Genomic DNA, 23478 nt, shown 5'->3' on the forward strand with positions numbered 1-23478 from the left:
TTTCACAAATATTTAGTGATAAGACCAGGTAAAATGGGAACAGTTATTCATTGTTTGCTACAAAATTTAGATTCATTGTGGTAAAGAGGGGAAAGGGACAGTCACATATATGTGCAAGTTCATATAGGCGCACTCCTGCTTTTGTAAATACATTATCAAATTATCAAAGTTTCTTCTTTGAGAATGTTTTATTATTAGGGACTACCACTAACTACTAAACTGCCTAGTCACTATTCACTTTACTCTCTGGTGGCTGCAATGAAGAAAAGCAAGCATGTTATTATTCTGAAGCTTGCCCTGTGCTTTATGAAAAATATTATTCTGCTGAAAACAAGACATTATAATGCTGTAGATGTTAATGAAAATTCCATATCTAACCTAAAGGCCTAGGTCAGTGACTCAGAGTTTTATAGTCCATGTAATTTTAAACAGTTTGGACCACTCTCTCATAAGTCATCAGTTCTTTTTCTTAAAATGTAGGGACAATGTAAAATTAACAAAATACAAGGTAAGTACTCAATTGTAATTAAATAAGTATAGAATTTCTTATAGGCTGTGTTTACATTTGTAATTCCATCAACAGTTGTTCAAATCAGAAATAAAATCAGAGAATAATTACCCATCTCAAAAGTAAATAACCAATACAATAAATGTGCATCATAAGGCACTTACAATGTAAGCATTGTCTGTTAATAGCCAACCCATGCTTCTGTAAAAGTAATCAACTTCAAATTTTCCCCAATGTGAAACTTCTGCCAAAGGGAGTCAAATCCGATAGATGGCTGAAGTTAGGAAGATGCTGCCTGCCACACACCTGGTGGAATGTTTTGTAAGCAATAGTGCATTAGTTAATAAAATGCTAATAACAGAAACAGTCCGTATCCTGGAGAAGAGAAATGTCTTCCAACTGAACAGTCATATGTCATAAGTCAATACAACAGTAACAACCACTCAAAACACAGTAAATCAAGTGCATCTTAAAGTGTCCATGAAACACTACATGTATTAAGGCTAATTTACACTATGAACCCCTACTCTAAAAATACTCTCATCAATTTAACACTGTCCATGAAGCTAGGATTTAAAAAAGGGTTAAATGTAACATTTTTAGAGCATCTGTAGCACCAGTTTGTGCCAGTATTGAATGTGACATCACTCGGTTGGTTGTTTGCTGCTAATATACTTAGTTTATCTTAACTAACTTGTGACAGAACAATCAACTCAGTGAAAAAGACAGAAACAAACCCCAAAAATTAACCCCCCAAAAAAGGGGGACAGTGTTGAACTTCAGCTTGTGGGTCCTGTGAACCACTAGCGCACAACTCGCTCAAACAGCTCTTGTCCACAGTCCTCATTTAAAATGTCTATAAACAAATATATACAATATAAACAAACCCAAATATTGTGGTTAACAGGTAGATTCTCCCCTTTCAATGCAGCTAGCCAACAATGAAGAACCACTTACTGCTAAAGAGACAGAATAAGCAGACAGTATATTCTTGGTTTTTAATTTAACAGTCATCGCTGCTGCCAGGAGCAGCAGAAAAGGTAACCTCTAAAGAGAGCTTCTTAGTTAGAGCTTCTTTGTTTCCACTGAGTCATCAGTTCTTGTACAAGTTAGTAGTATTAATTTTGACAGCTAATGTTAATTTAGTTTTAATGATAGTCTTTTGACTAAAGTGTCATTTGGTTTTAGTCATAATTTAACCATCTAAATTATTTTAGTATTTCTTAACTAAATATCATAAAGCTACAGTAGTAGCTACAGTAAAATATAACAGTTTAAAGTCTGTTGTGTCTTTACCAGTGAGAGTTGCTCCAAAAGGTTTAAAAAGTGTCATATTTTCTTTTTGGGTTTTTTTTTTAAACACACCACATTCGAATTGTGTACATATGTTTACTCTTCTCTTCCTCCCAAACATTCAAATTCTGTCACGTTTTCATGACAAACAAGGAGCAAAGGAGCATAGCTTTCCTCTCTACAAGAAACAAATGCAATTTTTGCACCTTTACTTCAAGAATGCCAGTACGCATAGGCTATTTTTCAATATGCATGATGAGAGGAGCACGACATTTGCAAAAATATATAATTCACTTAAATTATGGCTAATAATCAATGTTTGGTTTATGTCAGTGTTTCATTTTTCCCTGAGCGAAATCTGTTTGCCTGAGCTTAAAGTTAAGATTCATAACTGAGTATTTTATTTAATTTTTATGTCTCCGTGGAGAACTGTCAGTATATTTGCAAATTTATTCTTTGGAAAAGACCAAATTACATCTTTTTAATATTTAGTCAACTTTATTGTTAATACCTACTGTTTAATGTAAGTTTTGAGAGTCTAGGAATAATAGTATAAGATATAAAGTAATTGTAACATTTGATCTGTTTCTTTTCTGTTCAATACATAGTGTGAGCTATGTATACAGGTCAAATGTGTTATTGAGAGAGATGAAGTTTATCCTTCAGTCCTGTAGGGACTCTTAATGCTTAACTGTATGAAGTTTGTTAGACACTATGAAGCAGATCATAGATGATATAAAAGAGCATATAATTCTATGGATGTTAGAAGGCAAATTATAATAATAAAATAATGGTTATGAATAAGACTAAGAATAGGTGGAGGTGTATAAGATTATAATTACATGTATGTTACACAAATACGTATGTTACTTGAAAATGAATATTGATTATTCAATATTTATTTCAGTATAGTGGCATAAAGTTCATTACCATCTTCTAAGATCACACCAATGTAAATAATGAGTCTTTACTGAACTCTTTCCCAATAATTTCACATGGATGGCTGTTTTATAGCCAAGCATTTTGCCAAAGTGATTAAAAACACTTTCCTAAATAAACTGTTTTTAAAGAAATCTAGTGATTAGGCGTATCAGAGGAATTTCTGTAAGTATTGATCACAATAAAATTAAGGGGGTGGCAGTAAAAACACACTGTGAGCTGAGCAGAGCTGTGACGTCATCAAGTACTCCCCGCTTCCAGTTGTAAAGTTTGTGTAGAGTCCTCGGAAGTCTGGACTTCCAAGTGAACTTACCAAGTACAAACTTGCCTACTTGGGTATTGACAACGGGCTGTTGTACTGTAATATTATCTTCCGTTCAACTAATGTCACAGGGAATTAAGTTGTTAACGAGGTCGTTAGCTAGCAAACACTACCACAAAGACTAGCAGCTTTGCTAGCATCCAGTTTAACGTGAACCCATAACCAGTTTAACACGAACTCATAACCCATTTAGCACTTATTTAAGGAAAATTAAAGACTTCTTATTGACCCTGCAACCTGATGGATTAAGGTAGAAAACAAGGAAAAGCGAGAAATAAGTTCTGTTTTTCAAATAACCCCAAACCAAACTCCACTCAGAAATGCTTCAATTTAAATTTTGCTGATCTGGACAACAACGCAATGAAACAGAAGATACTATACATATATTTTTTATAAATATATACCTCGTACTGGGAATTTCGGATAATATTAGACACATAATGCTGCACGTTTATGGCTTAAACTTTGAGAAGTTGTGGACACGCGGAAGACAAAGAGGATCTAAATAAACTTGCTTTTCTTTACGTAAATAATACTACTAATTTAGATGTCGGTCGAACTCCAGAATGCAGTCTGCTTGTTATTAAAACATCTGGGCATGTGCTGTGTATGATGTAAGGCAAGGCAAGTTTATTTGTATAGCACAATTCAACAACAAGGTGATTCGCAACACACGCTTTTTCATAAGTACAACGACGTCAAACGCCCATCGAACAAACTATCTGCAAACTAATTAAAGTTAATAAAAGAAAATCCGAAAACGAATCTGAAGTAGTCATTATAATGAAAGAGCATAATACACGCTGTCAATAAACGTGAAAAACCTACCACAGCAGTTTTCCCTCGCTTGCTTTCGAATTGACAGGCTGATTCTGCTACGCGCATGCGTAGAAAATAACCCAGGGCACTGCATAAACATGATCAAAGACGTAATGCTTGAAAAAATAAGAAAAGTCAAAATCAAAGTCAGTCTTGAAAAAAAAGAAAATCAAAAATCAAATTGTGTTTAAACTTCAAATCAAATCAAATCACTTTTATTGTCACATCACATGTGCAGGCACACTGGCACAGCACATGCGAGTGAAATTCTTGTGTGCGAGCCCCACAAGCAACAGAGATGTGCAAACACAACAACACAAACGAGCAAAATACAAGAATGGCCAACCTGAAACTAATAAATATATGTACAATATATAATAGTGTATGCATTTCTGGATGTGTATACTAAATATTTTCCTACGTGTGTGTGTGTGTGTGTGTGTGTGTGTGTGTGTGTATACACATTTTTACAAATTAAATAGTAAAAAAATAATAATAATAATAATAATAATAATAATAATAATAATAAAATATATAAAATATACAGAGTTGAATATGTGCAAAACAAGTGGCATTTATATACAGTGTGGAGTGCATAATGTTGAAGTTCCAGTAGTGAAGCTGAGGTGTCTATGACGTGTTCAGCAGTCTGATGGCCTGGTGGAAGAAGCTGTCTCTCAGTCTGCTGGTACGGGACCGGATGCTGCAGAACCTCCTTCCTGATGGAAGCAGTCTGAACAGTTTATGGCTGGGGTGACTGGAGTCCTTGATGATCCTCCCCGCTTTCCTCAGGCAGCGCTTCCTGTAGATGTCTTGGAGGGAGGGAAGCTCACCTGCAATTATCCGTTCAGAGCACCGCACTACTCTCTGGAGAGCTTTGCAGTTGTAGGCGGTGCTGTTGCCATACCAGGTGGTGATGCATCCAGTGAGGATGCTCTCAATGGCACAGTGATAGAAGGTCCTGAGGATGCGGGGGCTCATGCCGAATCTTTTCAGTCTCCTGAGAAAGAAGAGGCGCTGCTGCGCCTTCTTCACTGTTTTGTTTGTGTGTACTGACCACGTAAGATCCTCAGCCAGATGTACACCAAGGAACCGGAAGCTGCTCACTCTCTCCACAGCAGCACCGTTGATGGTGATGGGGGTGTGTACTTCTCTGCACCTCCGGAAGTCCACTATCAACTCCTTTGTCTTTGCGACGTTGAGGGTGAGATGGTTGTCTTGACACCAGTGGGTCAGGGCGCTGACCTCCTCCCTGTAAGCCGTCTCATCACCGTTGGTGATAAGACCCACCACTGTAGTGTCGTCCGCAAACTTCACAATGATGTTGGAGCTGTTAGTGGCTGTGCAGTCGTAGGTGTAGAGTGAGTACAGGAGAGGGCTCAGTACACACCCCTGTGGAGCACCAGTGTTCAGTGTGATGGGGGATGAGGTGATGCTGCCCAGTCTGACCACCTGGCGTCTGTCAGACAGGAAGCTAAGGATCCAGCTGCAGAGGGAGCTGCTCAGTCCTAGATCCTGCAGTTTCCTGTCCAGCTTCGAGGGAACGATGGTATTGAATGCTGAGCTGTAATCTACAAACAGCATTCTCACATACGTGTCTCTCTTCTCCAGGTGTGACAGGGCAGTGTGTAGTGTCAGGGCTATGGCATCATCAGTGGACCTGTTGTGGCGGTATGCAAACTGTAGAGGGTCCAGTGAGTCGGGTAGTGCAGAGCAGATGAAGTCCCTGACCAGCTTCTCGAAGCATTTGCTTACGATGGGGGTCAGGGCTACAGGTCGCCAGTCGTTCAATGAGGAGATGGTGGAGGATTTGGGTACAGGGACGATGGTGGCCATTTTGAAGCAGGCTGGGACTACAGACAGAGAGAGGGAAAGGTTGAAGATGTGTGTGAACACTCCAGCCACACTCTCTTACAATTAAAATACAAGCTGCTTTCAACACTCAAATTTAAAATTAACAATTCAAATGACACTTTATTCCAATTTAAACATATCACAATCAAATATTTTCACGTTATGTGAAATTTAAGGGATACAAATAAGAAAAGGCAGGAATAAGTGAAGTGGAAGTTATAAAAGTAAGTTGAGCATTTGATTTTCCATCATCACACTCAAGTCACCTTCTCCACACATCCATTCTGCAGTTTCCTTACTTCAACTGTTTTGTATTTTGGCTTGGTCCTGTAGTATGATGTAAGTTCGACATATCTAGGGTATCTTTCCGATACATCCCAAAGTTAACATCCAGGTTTCTCCTGCATGTGTACATGAAAGGAAATTCAAAGTGAGCTCTATGGGTTATTGGTGCAAGAAGTAGGATAGAAGTAAAGCTCAAAAGATGGAGAAGGAGGTATGAGAACTGCAATAAGATGTGGAATAGAAGATTTGTCTTCTGAAAAATCTGATACTGAAGCAAATGACTATATTTCTTTCTGATAAGGGAAACAGAAAAATATTAGATGGTACTGAAAAACCCTCCTACTACATGCACTAAAAGGTCAATAATGTGTGCTGTTTTTCAGGTTTCTGTGTTAGCCAAAAATGTTATTAAGCTAACCTAAATCTAAGTGAGTAGTTCTGCTCGCTAAATCTGAACGAACTGCAACTGAAATTTTTTTAAAAGCAACAGTATCTTTGAGCTTCTTTGTTTTTGCCAGAAAATGTCTCCCGGCTTTGCAGAAACTTTATTTTGCAAAGCTATGTGTTCACAGCAAAGTGTTTGGACAGTTTAAGTGTTGCTTGTGGAACAACATTAATTAAATAGTAAATAGACTGTTTCCTATGTAGTTTTCCTACGCAAAACTTGTTTCATTCACCCATTCAAACACATTCATACAAACACTATGCCTTATTTTCTCTCTCCACTGAGATGCTTTCTATCAAGAATACTTGGCATGCAGACTGGAGCAGCCAGGGATAGAACCACCAACATTCCAACTAGTAGATGACCTCCTGATGCGCTACAGGCACTCGATAAATAATGATGTTAGGTAAATTTAAATAACTGTGATATTGAAACACAAACAAAGCCTTGTGTATGCATCTCAGCTCAGCAGTCCACCACAGGGTAACGGTAAGTAAAGCTCTATAACAGTTTTATTACTGTCAGTTCAACACTAAGAGGCAGTTTCTGGAACAGTTTGGTCCACAGCACCTACATTTAGTGTGAATACGTTTTTCTGTGTCATGATCCCTGAGTCTCACTTCCCTGCTTCTCTGTGTTGGTGTTTGTGCACATTGTACTTCGTTTTGGGTCTCTCTGTCTCTCTGTCTCCCTGTCAGCAGCTCACCTGTCAGTAATCAGCTGTCCTGACTCACCCGCTGTTCATCGTCTATTCGGCTGGCTACTCAAGGCTTGAACAAAGATTTAATCATTGCCAGTTCCTTGCATCAGCCAGTTCTCTCTGTGATTCCCAAACCTGTGAGCCCTTAGAAGCCTGCGATTCCCTGATCACCTCTCTTAGATCTCAAACATCTTACAGACACAGAAACAAAACCTAACAACTAGAAAAGGATGACTAAATGAGCAAGAAATAAAAAACGAAACCATGAAAAACCACTAAATCCCAGAATTCCAATAATCAAAACACATAGACTGGGCCTCCAGACCCAGCACCATGGCAGTAATGGTTTAAGCATGACACTTTAAAGGCCTGTGGCCCAGTAATGAGAACAGACTCATCATATTTGTAAATTAATATGATCAATCCTACCATTAATTCATGGTAGGACTTCTTTGAGCAGTCTTGTAGGAATGACATCTAATAAACATGTTGAGATTTGGAGGAAGTAATTATTGAAGTTAACTGAGTAAATCAAATCAGTTAGAAAGGGTCTATGTAATAGCAGTACTCAAAGTAGCTGTACATAATGATATGTCTGTCAGATGGTTATAAATCATTTTTTCTCAAATAGTTAAAATTTTATTTGTAAAGAAATTCATGAACTCATTGCTGGTTAAGGTTCAAACCGATCTACTGGCAAATTGAAGGGGGGGTAATTTTTCCTGAGTGGTACACAAAAGTGAAGTTTTCACAAGAATGCATTATACATCAGTAATGCAGTCCTTTTAAAATGTGAAGAACCCCCGGAAGCTCAAGAGACACTGAGAAGAGAAATAGAAAAAATTCCAGAAAACTCTCTGCCCTGAACACAACCATCACCGACTGTTAAATGCAACAGTCCTCTGATTTATAATATTTTTTCAAAGCTTTACACATCCAAGGTTTGATATTTGAAAATATGTCCATTTCCTCCTTTGGGATTGACAGGTCCTCACACTTATTCTGTGACAGTCTGTTATTTCATTCAAGTCATAGCAAACATTTTAGAATAAGGCTCAGTCAATACAAGAAAAACACAAGTATCTCCTCTGACCACACACCAAGTGGACTTAAAACCATTGATTAAGCCCTTATTTTAAGTCCCTCCATCAGGGTAATAAGGCTGACATTCTTGTGCTTTGTTAAAAAACTGACATTTGACTGAAGACAGTCAGTTTTATTGCGTAAAGATTGTGCATTGGCATGGATGATTGTGACAGGAGGGATCCTCCAATGGCCTTGCAACTGAAGTCTCTGTCTCACTCCGTGTCTGCCCCTCTTCCATTGATTTAGTTCTCCAACACCTAAGAAATCATACCAAAAAATGTTGGTGGCTATAGTCACCATGTGCTCCATGTTTGACGTTGTGGTCCCATAGGAACAAAAGGGACTCTATATCAGAGAAACAGAGGATATCTACCTCTCAAAAAGTGATAAATCAGTCAATTTTGTGTTTCCTTATGTTCATAAGGTTTCTGATATCACTCTCATCTTTATTATTGGTTTTCTGTGGTTTAATTATTTGTGGCACTAATCTTAGTTCCTTGGCTTATGAGTCCTCTTGGTGCTTTCTTTCTGTGCCCTTATTCTTGTCTGCCTTCCAGAGTCCATGGTAGTCTTTCTGTGTCAAGTTCATATGTTTGAGACCTTGTCTCTATTTGTTTTTTCATGTTTTATTTTGGTAATACGTTTCCTATATGTTTAGTGCCCAGTTTTACTTACAACAGTATTTAGTATTCCTTGCTCCTGTGAATTCTTCTTGGATTTGCGAGCAATCTTGGAGTAATTTTTTAACTAGAATATGCCCTTCAATAAATGTGTAGGACTGCTTTCTTACATTTATGCAATATCTCTAAATTAGAAACTGGAATGATGCTGGAAAAAGTAGCTCATGCATTTACTAGTCCTAGGTTTGACTGCTGTTCATTATTACCAGGTTGTAATTTAGGCTGACTGAGAGGCTTTCAGTTGATCCAGAATTCTGCAGTGGGAGTAATGACAGGGACAAGAAAGAGAGAGCATATTTCTCCCATATTCTTATGCCATTTCTTTATTGACTCCCTGTTAAATCCAGAACACCAGTTAGGACTATATCATCCTAATAGAGTACTTTGTTCTTGGACTACAGGCATACTCGTGGTTCATACAGTATATAACAATAGAATGGAAAGCAGATGCAGGAAAGGGATTGGACTCAAACCAGGGTCGCTGCATTTCAGCCATTTGGCAAGTCTTCACCTGCTTACTCAATAATATTGCTTAAATCAAGTTATTCCAGAATTCCTCTTGGCATCCAACTTGTGGGGTATATACTCCAAAATAATTCAACATCAATCCATCCAGTTTCAATCTGTCTAACTGTAACAATTCCAGCTCTTCATAAATCACAGACGCTCATAGAGCTTGGCTTTTCACGGTTTATTCTGCAGAAGACATAGAACACACTTAACATGTGTCTTCTGGTGGTACCCGCAATTGTAGCTCCCTCACATAACAATCTTTTCACTTCCAAAACACTCTTCATTAAAGATTACGCTTCCTATCTGCACCATGGCCTGAATCAACCTCTGATGCCCCTGGCTCTGCCTGGGTTTCCTGCCATTTCTCCCTGATTGTGTTTGTGTTGGTTCTTTCGCCTTTTGAATTAATCTTGTTGTTTTAACTTCTGATGCATTATCTTTTGTTACATTAAATCTTTTGTTTGCTCAACTTGTCAGTCTCTGTCTTGTTCTGCATTCCAGTCTACTTTAAACCACTCATAACATGCTTCTTATATAAGACTCTCTTTGCACAAATAGCATTCTCAAATGAAGGCACAACTTATATGGACCTAATATACTGCAGAGCAGTTTTGTACATAACTGTATCCTAAAATAAACTCCTCCATCAGCAGTGGCAGATATTCCATGTTGGGGTTAGCAAAAGGTTATCTGGACTGTCAATAAATTACACTTAAATACATTCAATGTTTTTTTTTTTTATTATGATGCTCAAGATGATGATGGCTATTGGCTTGGAGGATGTTAACTTAGGCCTCAGTAAACATGGTACATTGTACCATTGTTTATACATTGTAGTTTACTGTGTAGTCTCCAACTGGAGATTAAACCCTTATGAAGGGTCCTCATTAAAAACAAACAAACAAATCAACTGGAAATATTAAAGTCTGCTGCAGGTGGTATTCTCAGCTTATGCAGACAACAGGATTAGAAGAACAGTAAAATGCTGCATTTGTCCACAGCCATGCTGGCAGTGTGTATGCTCACATCATTCTTAGTTCATTCTCCTTTAGGGTGAATAAAACACATTCAACCTAGTTTGATGAAGGTTTTATTCTGTCCTTAGGAGGTTATTATTAATAATAATAATAATAATAATAATAATAATAATAATAATAATACATTTTATTTATAAAGCGCCTTTCAAGACACCAAAGGACACTGTACAATAAGATAAAACACATAATAAAACAATGACACAATAGTTGAATAAGTATAGTAAGTTGAATAAAATGAAGACATCAGTAAGACAACTTCACAGTGACAGTGGATGGGGTAAACAAAGTTCAGCCTCCTTATAGCATGGTGAATAAAGCTGTTCAACAGTGTCATGGAGCAAGCACTGAGCCTCCGATATCTCCTCCCTGAGGGCAGTAGGCTCAGGGTGAGGTGGTTGCCAGCATTGCTGATGGCTCTGCTGATGAGGCTGGTTTCATAAATGTCTATTAAGGAGGGCAGAGGGACACCGATAATCTTGCAGACTGAGCCTTCTTGGCCAGTGATGTTGTGTCGTTGGACCAGGAGAAGTTCTGAAAAATGTGCACTGCCAGGAACTGTGCTGCCCAACCAAAAGTGAGTTCTTTCTCCCCACTGTCACTATTGCTTCCTCCATTGCTGGGGGTTGACTGTTCACTTTATCACATTGTAGGGACTTTATCTTTTAATACAGGGCATGTTGTTACAAGCGCTGTTGTGTAATGGTCAGAGGTGGCAAATGTACAGGCATTCTGTATGCAAGTACAGACACTAGAGTTGAAAAAATACTCCAGTAAAAGCCCCTATTCAACCTTTTTACTCAAGTAAAAGTGAAAAAGTACAGGCTCTGAAATGTACTCAGAATAAGTAAGCAAAAAGTAAGTCTTTGATTTTCATTTCTTTGAGCTGTTTTTGTACAAAACTGAATGAACTATGCACTATATTAATGTAATAATATATAAATTTTAATTGAGTTTACATTTTCATTCTAATCGGTCTACTTAGCTTGAATCACCTAAGTAGAAAAAAGGCAGACAAAAAAGGAAAACAAAATAGCTCTTATTTCTGTTGCCTACATTGTAGAGAGTGAATTTGATTCTAAACAGAAAATTAGTACAGTTAGAGGTTAATATGGAAGTCAGCAGTTGGCAGAACCCTGAAACAGGTTGTAGTGGCTCAGCATGTGCAAAAGAATCAATTTCTATTATGGGCTCCGGCAGATTTTCTTTGTGTACATGCTGTGATCAGCTGATCTGGACTACTGCTGCCCTACTGCTCTTTGTGAATTTAACAAGATGTAAGCAGGTGTTTTATGAGTTGTCCTGTTCCATCCGCTACACTGTCAGTACACTGTTCACGCTGCCTTTATACCAAATAGTATGAAGTGGAATTCAGTGAATGAATCTAAGCACCATCAGCTTAACTTCAAATTCATCTCTACTATATTTAATGTGATCCAACTCTGACCATGAGCACCACAGTCTCTGTGCACCAGTCCAACACAGTGCTTTATTTTAAATTCTTAACATTAATGCACCTAACCAGTTTATCATGCACTAGACTGCAGAGTATTTTCATGCAAATTTTAAATAACATACTTTACCTTAGTTTGTTTTGCAGCATGTTTTACAATATGAAAAAGCATATTGTCACACGCACACACCCAATATCTGATTTAAAATATGAGGACTTAAATGTAAACTTTAAATTTCAAGTTTTTTTTTATATCGCACTGAACAGTCTTTACCTTTGAAACTAACCTGTCTTCTTCCTCTCCTGTGCTGTCTTTCCTGCCTTTCTTCATCTCTGAGTGCAGTCTCATTCTCTCCCTGTGAAAAACAGCAGCTGCACCTTTAGGTGTGTGACAAACAGCACACACAGTTTGTGTTTGCTGGTGTTTGTTGAGCTGATAGAAATGTTGCATTTAGAATTATGCTACTTAGGAATTACCTGCTACTTAAAAAACATTATTCGCTTTATGCTTTCTCCGCTTTTGCAGCGCTAGCTAGATACTGAAGTATGGCAACTGCAACTTATGGAATTTCTGGTGTTGCATCCAAAAACTTTCAAAGTTTAGGTGTGGTAGAGAGTAAACTAGCAACAGTTTGCAGTATTATTACCTCCACTGAATAGTCAGTGTAGTGAAATTGTTCTGTCACACTCAGTAATGGTTTTCCGGCATTAATAGCAACCCATGCCTACGACTTGGAAAAGGGTATTTTTCTGACTTACTGTTGCTTGTGACAACCGTTTTAACAAAAGGCTTGATTTGAATATATCTAGACAACATGATGGAGTTCAGCTCTTCCATCTTAGTATGAAGTGAAGACAACATGTTAGATGACAGCAGGAGAGGACTGATGACTAATAACTGAACTAAAGGCTCCAGTGCAGCTCCAGGCTTCATCTGCACTGACAGATTCAGGACGGCAACTTCGCAGCATATCGTAATCTTCATTAGTAATACTCAGGAAAAAATAACAACAACAGGAACTGCATGTTTTATCTTTGGTATCGAAGGGTTCAGGTTGTGAATATTCACATTTCATAATCTGTTTTGTCAGGTATAAAAAGGTAAAGGTAATGCTATGAAAACATCATATTTGCCCTGATTATTATCAAACAGGTATCTTAGCAAAGAGATAATGTCTTCATATTTTAATATATTAAGTACTTTTATAGACAGTTTGGTGGATTTACAGAAGCCATATATAGTGACAGTTTGCAGCTTCGTATTGATAGTTGTCAGGGTGACAGTGTTAGTTGTCAACATGTTCTCATCCCAACGTGAAACATACCGACGAATGTGACAAACTGTCGGTATGTTCGGAGGCAAGAGTGCCAGTTGGAATGAATCTATACATGTAAATGTGTTTTACATTCTGATCCTGAATCACTTTGGAAAATTCTATGTGATAGGGTTAAGGTTATAAGTTTATGGTTAAAGTTACGGTTAAAGTCATGGTTATGGTCGCTTGCAAAGGGAGAAGAAGGCCCAGAAACAATAGTAAGAGATGTTATTCAGACTCACCTGAAACTATTAGAGGACACAATGAAAACCATCAGCTTCCGTTATAAACTTCACCATTAGCAACACTATCATAGATTCAGAAGGTTGATTTATAATACTTATACTAATATATAATATTTATATATTCAAAATATGAATTTATTTCTTGCCATGGATGAAATGTTGATAACCCCTCCTTTTTCATACCTTCTTCACTTCACTTTTTGATTGCTCTGGTACCACACTTATAATAGGAGGAAGTATCAGCTTAGCATTTAATCCATTGATAGGTCCAGTAAAGCACTGAGTCAGAGGTACTGGTAGTCTATAACCATTCTTAAACAGTACATGAAGCATTTTGGTTTTTACAATGCAACATTTTCAAGGATTGCAACTTCTTTTCATCAGTACACCTCTTACATTTTTGCTTATACTACTTTTTAGCAGCTTCATTATAACGGACATCCAAAATGCTCAGATTCATCCCATTACTATAATGTGATTATGCACCAGTGTCTCTCTTTGACAAATAAAAGGAAGTGGAGATTTAATACATCATTATTTAAAGAGCAAGATTTTCTTAACTATTTCAAAAACAAGTGAGTAACATACTTTGAAAACAGTGACCTGCCAAGAATGATATATGTGTTCTTTGGGAATGCAGAGTAAAACAGTATCTTATTGTTGAATTAAGAAAAAAAACTCTTTAATATTAAAATTACAGCAAAAACATAATCAGAAGATGCCTATGCTGCCTCACCACGAGAACATATAATTAGGAACATAAGAAAACAAAAATGATAATTTAATGAAATAATTGATAAGATGGTGCAATTTCTAGTTGAAAGGCTGCCTTTGGAAAACTTTGAACATGGCAATAATTCCATGTCAACTTATTAATGGTAAATAAGGAATAGCTGTTTATTTAGATGGAGATAAAAGCATTTAACGGGTTAACTGGAAATTTATATAAGAAGTTCCACAGAAATTAGGTTTGGCTCATTCTTCATTGACTGGATAAAAATACTATACAGCTCTCCAAATGCATGTGTTATCACAAAGTCACTTGACCCAAACATCTCAAAATTCTTATAGAAAGACAAACCACCACAAAAAGGGTCGATTGTGGCTCAAGAGTTGGGAGTTCGCCTTGTAATCGGAAGGTTGCCGGTGCTCTGAACGGATAATTGGAGGTGAGCTTCCCTCCCTCCAAGACATCTACAGGAAGCGGTGCCTGAGGAAAGCGGGGAGGATCATCAAGGACTCCAGTCACCCCAGCCATAAACTGTTCAGACTGCTTCCATCAGGAAGGAGGTTCTGCAGCATCCGGTCCCGTACCAGCAGACTGAGAGACAGCTTCTTCCACCAGGCCATCAGACTGCTGAACACGTCATAGACACCTCAGCTTCACTACTGGAACTTCAACATTATGCACTCCACACTGTATATAAATGCCACTTGTTTTGCACATATTCAACTCTGTATATTTTATATATTTTATTATTATTATTATTATTATTATTTTATTTTATTTTTTTACTATTTAATTTGTAAAAATGTGTATACACACACACACACACACACACACACACACACACACACACACACACACACACACGTAGGAAAATATTTAGTATACACATCCAGAAATGCATACACTATTATATATTGTACATATATTTATTAGTTTCAGGTTGGCCATTCTTGTATTTTGCTCGTTTGTGTTGTTGTGTTTGCACATCTCTGTTGCTTGTGGGGCTCGCACACAAGAATTTCACTCGCATGTGCTGTGCCAGTATGCCTGCACATGTGATGTGACAATAAAAAGTGATTTGATTTGATTTGATTTGATTTGGTTTGAGCCCCGGCTCGGACAGTCTTGGTCGTTGTGTCCTTGGGCAAGACACTTCACCTACCGCTTACTGGTGTTGGCCAGAGGGGCCGATGGCGCGATATGGCAGCCTCGCTTCTGTCAGTCTTCCCCAGGGCAGCTGTGGCTACAACTGTAGCTGCCTCCACCAGTGTGTGAATTATGTGGATGACTGGGTGTGTAAAGCGCTTTGGGGTACCTAGGGAGGACTACTAAAAGTGCTATACAAATACAGACCATTTACCAAAAAAGTTTAAAAACTCCAAAAATATTGGTGGTCTGGAATGCCAAATTTTGTATCACTACTTCTTAGCTAAAAGATTACTGTATGTTTTAAAATGGATCAAATCAAGTTTGTTAGACAGTCCTTGGCTAGGCCTAAACCAAGCACTCTAAGTCAAAATGTTTGATCTGCCTGCCGGGGATCTTTCTGACCATTAAGATTCATAACTGTTTTAAAAACCTTATAAACACTTCCCTCAAGGCATGGTGGGAATTTTTAAACATAAAAAAAATTTACAAGGTGTCACCTGTGACGGCTGCCTCTGTGTTTTTTTATGTGCTCTTTTTTTTATTTGTTTGCTAGTTAACTTTGGGCTTTGCCATACAACGAGAACGTCTTGGACCAGATATGGGCTCATGAACATCAGGGCCACTGGTGGTTCAAGGCTTTTTCACAGCACTGTTTACAAGACTAAACATGTTTTTAAAAATTCCTGAACTGAATGAGTTACCTCTATTTTATAGTTATCTTAAACTTAATATTAAGGTGTGCTGGCTTCCGTAAGTCTTGTTCAACTTGTCCCAAAGGTTTTTTTTTTTGGAGAGTATTCAGTTCAATTTTATTTTATTTATCCACCATCAAATCACAACAACAGTTGCCCGAGGAAGACCCTATAATAATACTACAGAGAAAACCCCAACAATAATACGACCCCCTATAAGCAAGCGACAGTGGAAAAGAAACACTCCCTTTTAACAGGCAGAAACTTGGGCTCAGGAAGGGGTGGCCATCTGCCATAACTGGTTGGGGGGATGGGAGGAAGACAAGACCAAGATTGAAGAAAAAATAGTCAGTGCATCATGGGAATCTCTAGCAGCCAACGCCTAAATATAGTTCAGCCTTTTTTTCCTTTTTCTTTTCCTCTCTTCTCCTCCATTTATTGGCATGAACATATCTAATTTTTAGTTCCACTGACTTTTCTGAAAAAGACAAAAAACAAAACAAAACATGGGACTATATTTAGTAACTCAAATCCTTGTTTATGCATATGAACACAACAAGGTACTGAATGTGTCTTTTATTTGAAGGTGTAACACAAGCAAGTTGGTGTCATCCCACCATCCTACCTGTGATCCGCTGGTAAATTTCTGAACAATTAACAAATTATTTGCTGAACCTGTTTAGGTGTTACTCATCACACTTATCTGTCTGCAGCATATGTTATTCTTGGCTTCTGCCTCTTTCTGAATTCATTACTCAAAAAGCATTCATCCCATGTCAACCAGTATACCTGTATGCCCAGATACACTTCACTGTTTCCTTTCTATCCCTGCTCTATTTACACGGCCCACACTGCTTGTCTGATGAGGAAGGCCTTCAGCCAAGAAAGACTTAAAGTCTGTGCTGCTAAACATTCCTTAACATAGAAATATCATTAAAAAAAGATGTTTAAAGGTAAAGCATCAGTATAAGTTGTAAACTCAAGTTTATTGCCTGCTCTAATGAGTGGACCCACCAGCTGCAACAGGAGTATTAAGGTAACAAAATATTTACCCCCCTGAAAAACAACTCATACTAAGCAGAAAGCAGGAACTTATTAACTAATCATTTTGGCAGAAACACAGAAAACACATCAAGAGGGAAAACTCGATAAAACTCAATAAAGCCCCGCTTTCCCCTCCTGAGTCACTTGATGGTTTGCCAGAATTGTTTCGAGGCAGTTCGAAAGTCTTTTATCATGGCCTCACCATGTTTGCTTCCGCCACTGCCCAAGCCACATTCTGCTTAAGTGTCTAGAACATATGGCAGCACATCTGATGATACAATTACACAACTGATTATCGACCTATGGCCTAGGGTGTTTTGGTGCCATGTGCACTTATGGACACAAACATGTTTTTCATTATGGACAAACTGTGGTCTGCACAGAAGTCCAATAACAGAACAACTCAGGCAGGCTGTGCCTCTCATTCACGCCCCTCCAACTGTTGTTGCCCATGTGACCATTGAAATCTCAGTACAACATCAGAGTCTCCAGGTGGAGCACCCTTAAGCACCCCATCCAGGGTCTACAGCAAGGATGGATACTCTGAACGGTCGTTCAGTGCAAAAGTGCAGACGACAGTCAGGACCTGCTCCCTGACCCGAAGGCGCGGGGAACAAACCCACTAATCCACTGGGAATAACTCCAACATACAGACATAAACCTAAGGGGATACCCAGCCCAACGCCTCTCACCAAAGGCAACTGCAGACTGGGACAGTCTCGCCCCTCTCCAAGAAACTGGCTCCAGTGCTTAAGCCGTGGACACTTGTGGGCTTTCCAAGTAGGAAGAAAAAAGGATGCAGTATAAACTGTTAAAAAAAAAACTGTGCTCCACTATATTGAAATAAACAGGCTATTACTGAAATATAATCAACAGACTTAACATATAAATAACATACAAGTGCTATATAAACTATGATGATAAACTAGATCTAAAGGACACTTTCCTTCTTTTCCAGTCTTATTCATGTACCTTGTTGGTTCTCTTCTAAAATCCAGAGATCTGTAATGTTCATAATGTCTAACAAGCCTTCTACATGTCTGTGAAGGTTCTCAGTCATCCAGGTCATCGTTTCTTAGCTGCAACTATTTGAGCCAGAAACTTTCAAATGATTCATAAATCTTGTTGATTCCACTTCGAACACAAAAGCAATAAATTTACTCACAAATAGCTATGTCTTCATTCTGAGACTGTCCACAGATGCAAGTGGTAAAACAGGAACAAACAAAAAAAATCTGTTTAAAATGTGACTAAACGTTGGTCTGTTTAGTATGTAGAATTACTTGAAAAACAATTTAGACTGATATGACAGGTTTGTGCTGTGAAGTGAGATGACTGTTATTCTGTGACTGAAGGTTTGTGAGATGTTCTTATTAAGTGGAAACCACTAATAGTGGTATTTGTATGGAACGCCAGGACTGCCATAATGAATTAATTAAATACACCATTAAAAAAATAATTAAATGTGGCAATAATTAATTAAAACCGGAAATAAATATTTATGACACATGTCATTAATTAATTAATTATTGACATATTTAATTAATTAATGACACATTTAATTAATTATTTCTTTATTTCACATTTTAATTAATTATTGCACAGTTGACTCCTTCAGGTCTCACCATGAAATAATTTTATCTGTCAGCCTCACCCATCAAACTCAGGGGGCGGGGCTAATGCTGATCGAGTCAAAACCATTGCTTTGGCCTGGTGGCCATTGTTTCTAGCACACAACAACCGGCATGTGGAAGCTAACAGAACTGAACTTTGAAAAACCCTGTTTGTGTGTCACCAAATACCGTTTTAATATTTTTTTAGCCGAGAATGTAGTGGTTTAATCTTCATGTGTCTGGTCTGTTTGTCAAGATACAGCCTCTTTGCAAAAGTGCTTCGATGATTTCGGAGATGTCTGCCCAGTCTCACGGCAAAGCGTGGATAGACCCGTTCGCCTCGCAAGCAATCAAGCTGTTATTACCACCGACAAAGCGCAGGCCCCGGTACACAGCTGTACCCCCGTTGACACTGACTTCTTTTACTAAGATTATTTTTATCGAGGTTTTATTTCCTGATGTTCGTATGTGTCCTACGTGTTTCAGTCGCCAATTCTGAATTACAACTAACATTAAAAACATGTTTAAGGAGGAGAGAGAGCAAATAAATCTGTTTAACATCTGATCTTTGGGTTTTTGTTCAGTCATCAGTGTGACCTGCGTATAAACGCATAAAAGAGATAACGTTGGTGTTTCCGTCATGTAGTAACTGCTGGCTTTAACTGTACAAAGGTTGTTTGACACTATGAAACACATACAGACTTCATGATGTAATATTCCTAATCTTTTTATTGTGAATATTAATCCTGGGGGTAAACGGACCTGTACACCACGGAGCGAGGTCAGCATATCCACGATATCTTCAGCTCTATGAGTTAACACAGAGTTTCCCAGCTGACTAATCTAACGGTCATCTACGAATATGTCACGGGTCATATCAATATGATTTTACAGAAAATCATCCTTATTACTGCCAACTATTCCAGAGACGTGAAAATCTACAGCATAAAGAACAAAACATCCAGAAGTCTGCACGATGTGTTTCATAGTTTGTAACAAGCCTTTGACAGGTAAACATAACATGACCGAAAAAGAGAAAAAAAGAGAAAAAAAAAATCACAAATTATATGTTAACTTCATTTATTTTTATTTAAGTAAACTCTAAATATTCTAACAGACAGCTGGTGCTTAGAATACAGTTGAATAACTATTAAAAAACAGATGATATAATATTTCTATCCAGGTTGCAGTCTTCATGATGAACACGCTGTTGCAAACTCTGCTCCTCTCGGTGGAAATGCGCCTTCTCTTCTCTTTCTTTAAAACATTTTAAAAGTCAGTTTACTCTCAAGATTCACTGTTAAATCCAAAACACACCAGATAAAGAAAAGCGAATAGTTCAGTCTAACACATGTGCCAGTGAACCATTAAAGGTCTGTAAAACTATGCAGTTCTGAAACGTAACTTTAACCTCAGCCAAACTGATTTGCTCAGTTGTAAATAAAACAGCGAAGTAAACGTGACCCGACAGACAGAACCTGAGTGAATGAAGTCCAGCGTTTAACCACTGAGAGCTAAAACTCAGCTGAGGTTTCAAAGCTGTGTGCCGGTGATTGGACATCAGCCGCTGATGAAGCTGTTCGCCTATAAAGTGCTCTGTAAGGAAACGAGCTCCAGCAGCTCTGCGCTCGGGAAAAATACTATATTTACTTATCTTGTGCAGAAAAATGTACATTTCAATTCCTTTAATTTTAAATATGTTTATATTGTCTATCCTGTATATATATATATATATATATATATATATATATATATATATATATATATATATATATAATGTTCTTCCTCTACACCCCCCCCCCCCCCCCCCCAATTTTTTTGCACATGTCGAGGAGCGTGTCAGGCTACATTTCACTGTGTGTTATACTTGTATAACTATGCATGTGACAAATAAAGAACCTTGAACCTTGAACCTTGAGAAATGCGCTGACATTGCGTTATATCGAGCACCGGCTGCACAGTTAAACTGTGACTATCACCAGGTAACGTGGGCGTGTTTCTTGAATTAGCAGCAGGTGTTAAACAACTGACAGGTGAGGAGGAGGATGCATGCAGGTAAACTGAGGGTCTGTTGAGCTGATCGCTGGTTTCGTGAGAAAAATGTCAGTTCGTTCTTTATGTTGCAGAAGCACAGAGACACAAGACCAGGCGGAAAGAGACGATCGTTCTGTGAAAATGAGAATCTGCGAATGCAACATGTGGAAATCTCTGAAAACATCTGAGCACTTTTGCAAACATGTTCTATGTTGACAACCTGACCAGACATGTGAAGATTACGGCGCGACATTCGCGGCTAAAACACTGTTAAAAGTGTAGTTGGTGAAGGAAAAGGGGGTATTTTAAAACTACACCACCACCATTGTTGCCTGTGATTTGAAATGCATTCTGGGACACCTGGCTACACAAGCCAGTCTACACAAGCAATTGATTATCTAGGATCGACCTGTTTTGACTTATTTTGCACGGCAACCAATCAAATGTTAGAGAAGCTGCATGGGCAGTGTTAACCCCGCCCCCTGAGTTTGATGGGTGGGGCTGACAGATAAAATTAATTCAAGATGAGAGCCAGGCGCCAGGACTGCCAAAATGAAATAAATAAATATATCATTAAATAATTAATGAAATGTGTCATACCTATTTATTTAATTAATTAATTCCAATTTTAATTAATTATTGCCACATTTAATTAATTATTTAATGGTGTATTTAATTAATTCATTATGGCAGTCCTGGCATTTCATATATTTGCAGTTCAGTTCAATTTTATTTATATAGTGCCAAGTTAAAATAATTGTCACGGATCTGGGTCAGCATTTTCAGTTTCTTGTATTTTGGTATATTTCTGTATTATGGTTTATGTTCTGATTCTTTAGTTATCCTATTTTGAATATTATAATTCTATGTTTCAGATTTTCTGGTTAAGAGTTTAGTTCTTAGGTTTTGCTTTTGTGCCCTTGTGTTTAGTGTAGGTTTAGTTCAGTGTCAAGTCTGTGTCTTTGTGAATTGTTTCTTGTTTCCTGTTTTACTTTGAAGGTCCAGGTCCTATGTCAGTGTATTCAGTTTTGCGTCCCCCCGTCTCGTCAGGCTCATCAGGTCCAGCTGTGTCCCCACCTGTGTGTAATCTACCTGTGTTCTTCAGTGTGTATTTAAGTCGTGTCAACTCGTGTGCTGGTCGCTGGTCCGTCTGTGTCTCTACCGTGTGTTCTCCCTGCTGTCCACCTTCACGTGCCTCTGCCCACCCTCCTTCATGTTCATGTTCATGTTCATGTTCATGTTCATGTTTGCTGTTTAGTAGTTTAGTTTCTTCCAGTTTAGATTATCTTTAGTTCCATTTTGTCACATTCACCTTGTGTTTTATTTTGCAACAAACCTCCTTATCATCCCAGCGAGTGTCTGCTCTTGTTTCCTCATTTATTCCTCAATACGGCTTACCCCATTAGCCGTAACAATAATAGTCTTCTTAAGGTGCTTATTATTGAAAGGTAAAGACCAAACAATAATACTCAGAAACTTTGTCGACAGTGGGAAGGAAAAACTCCTTTCTGTCCTGATTTTCATTAAGAGAATATTATTGTAATGTAACACATAATATGATAATATTTAAATTCACCATTGTAGAAGTACTTTTGTGGGAATGGGAAGGACTGCAAATGAAAACTAAATGAAAATTTCTATCACAGTTGAAGGTCACTTGAAAGTATTTTTGCATCTTTTTATAACAAATGAAACAGCACATATATTATATTAATATCTTTGGTTCATTCATATTTTTCTTTTTCTTCTGTGTTTTCAATCAGTACTTGTGTACTGAATAAACATCTGTGGTATAGGAATACTGACTTTAACTTAGGGACTAAGGGAGTCATAGTAGAACACTTGGCAGCTTGAATGTAGGCCCAAGATTAAGATGCTAAGTGGGATGCAGATCTCAGCTGGAGGAAGACAACACATGCTCACATTTTCATACATATTGTGATCTCACAGATCTCATAGTAAAACAAAAAATAAATGTAATAGCATTCAGAGATTGTGACTAGTTGTCTTTTCCAACTTGAACGTTCATATTTATGTGTGCTCAAATATGGCAGTTTGCGGGACTGCTGGGTATCAATCTGGGGAGGGAGGAACAATGTTCTAACTTGTTCTAAACCACACCCCCTCCCAAACACTATTCCTCCACAACTCACCCTTGCCCACTCACCTCACCAATTTGAGTAACCTCAATTTCTCAGGCCACTCACACACAGACTCTATTCAGACCAAATCTTTTTTCTTTGAACTTTGAACTACTTCCAAGCACTTTGCAATTTGTTCTCTGTTGTGTGGCTTTCTCGAGTTGCTTCATCAACTCATCTTGTTGGATGACATGTGGAGCAGCATGGGCTCAAGTTTGTGAAAAGTTTGAGCCCTGACCTATTTGCAGTATTTGTAGCACTGAACTCCCTATAATGACGTCTGCAGACAGGTGGTAGGATGGAAAGAAAATGAAAAGGACCTACAGCTATCAGCACTGACGTGTCCTTGGTTCCTGAGCAGGTTTCTGTCTCCCACAGTCCTCGGGGTGTATTTCTGAATAAGCACGCTGCCTGGGAGCTATGCCGTAATGAAGAAAAATACAGCATTTCCTCCACAGCCAGAGCTAATGGTAAATAATAACAGGACAGCATGTGGCTCATTAATTTCAAGCTTCAACGATGGGTCATCTATGCCTGTAGGGAGCCCAGGGGGCCAGAGCTAATTATAGCCACTGCCCGGGAG

General features: G+C 38.2%; 1 protein-coding gene across 5 annotated transcripts in view; it reads right to left on the minus strand.

Annotated features, from left to right (window-relative positions):
* pot1 (protection of telomeres 1 homolog) overlaps window positions 1-3947 on the minus strand; it is a gene marked incomplete at its 5' end in the record, with an annotated part of 56325 nt that extends 52378 nt beyond the window's left edge. For 4 of the 5 annotated variants that reach the window (XM_080875799.1, XM_080875801.1, XM_080875800.1 and 1 more), the window contains one exon: window positions 3891-3932. Coding sequence is in view for 1 of the 5 variants with exons in the window: in XM_080875798.1 (XP_080731924.1) it covers window positions 3891-3947 (57 nt within the window). Of the gene's footprint in view, window positions 1-3890 lie in introns of all 5 variants that reach the window. The other variant, XM_080875798.1, reaches the window with a different exon arrangement.
* Window positions 3948-23478: the final 19531 nt, after the last annotated feature.

The sequence above is a fragment of the Rhamphochromis sp. 'chilingali' genome, assembly GCF_963969265.1.
Source record: "Rhamphochromis sp. 'chilingali' genome assembly, chromosome: 2".
Lineage (NCBI taxonomy): Eukaryota > Metazoa > Chordata > Actinopteri > Cichliformes > Cichlidae > Rhamphochromis > Rhamphochromis sp. 'chilingali'.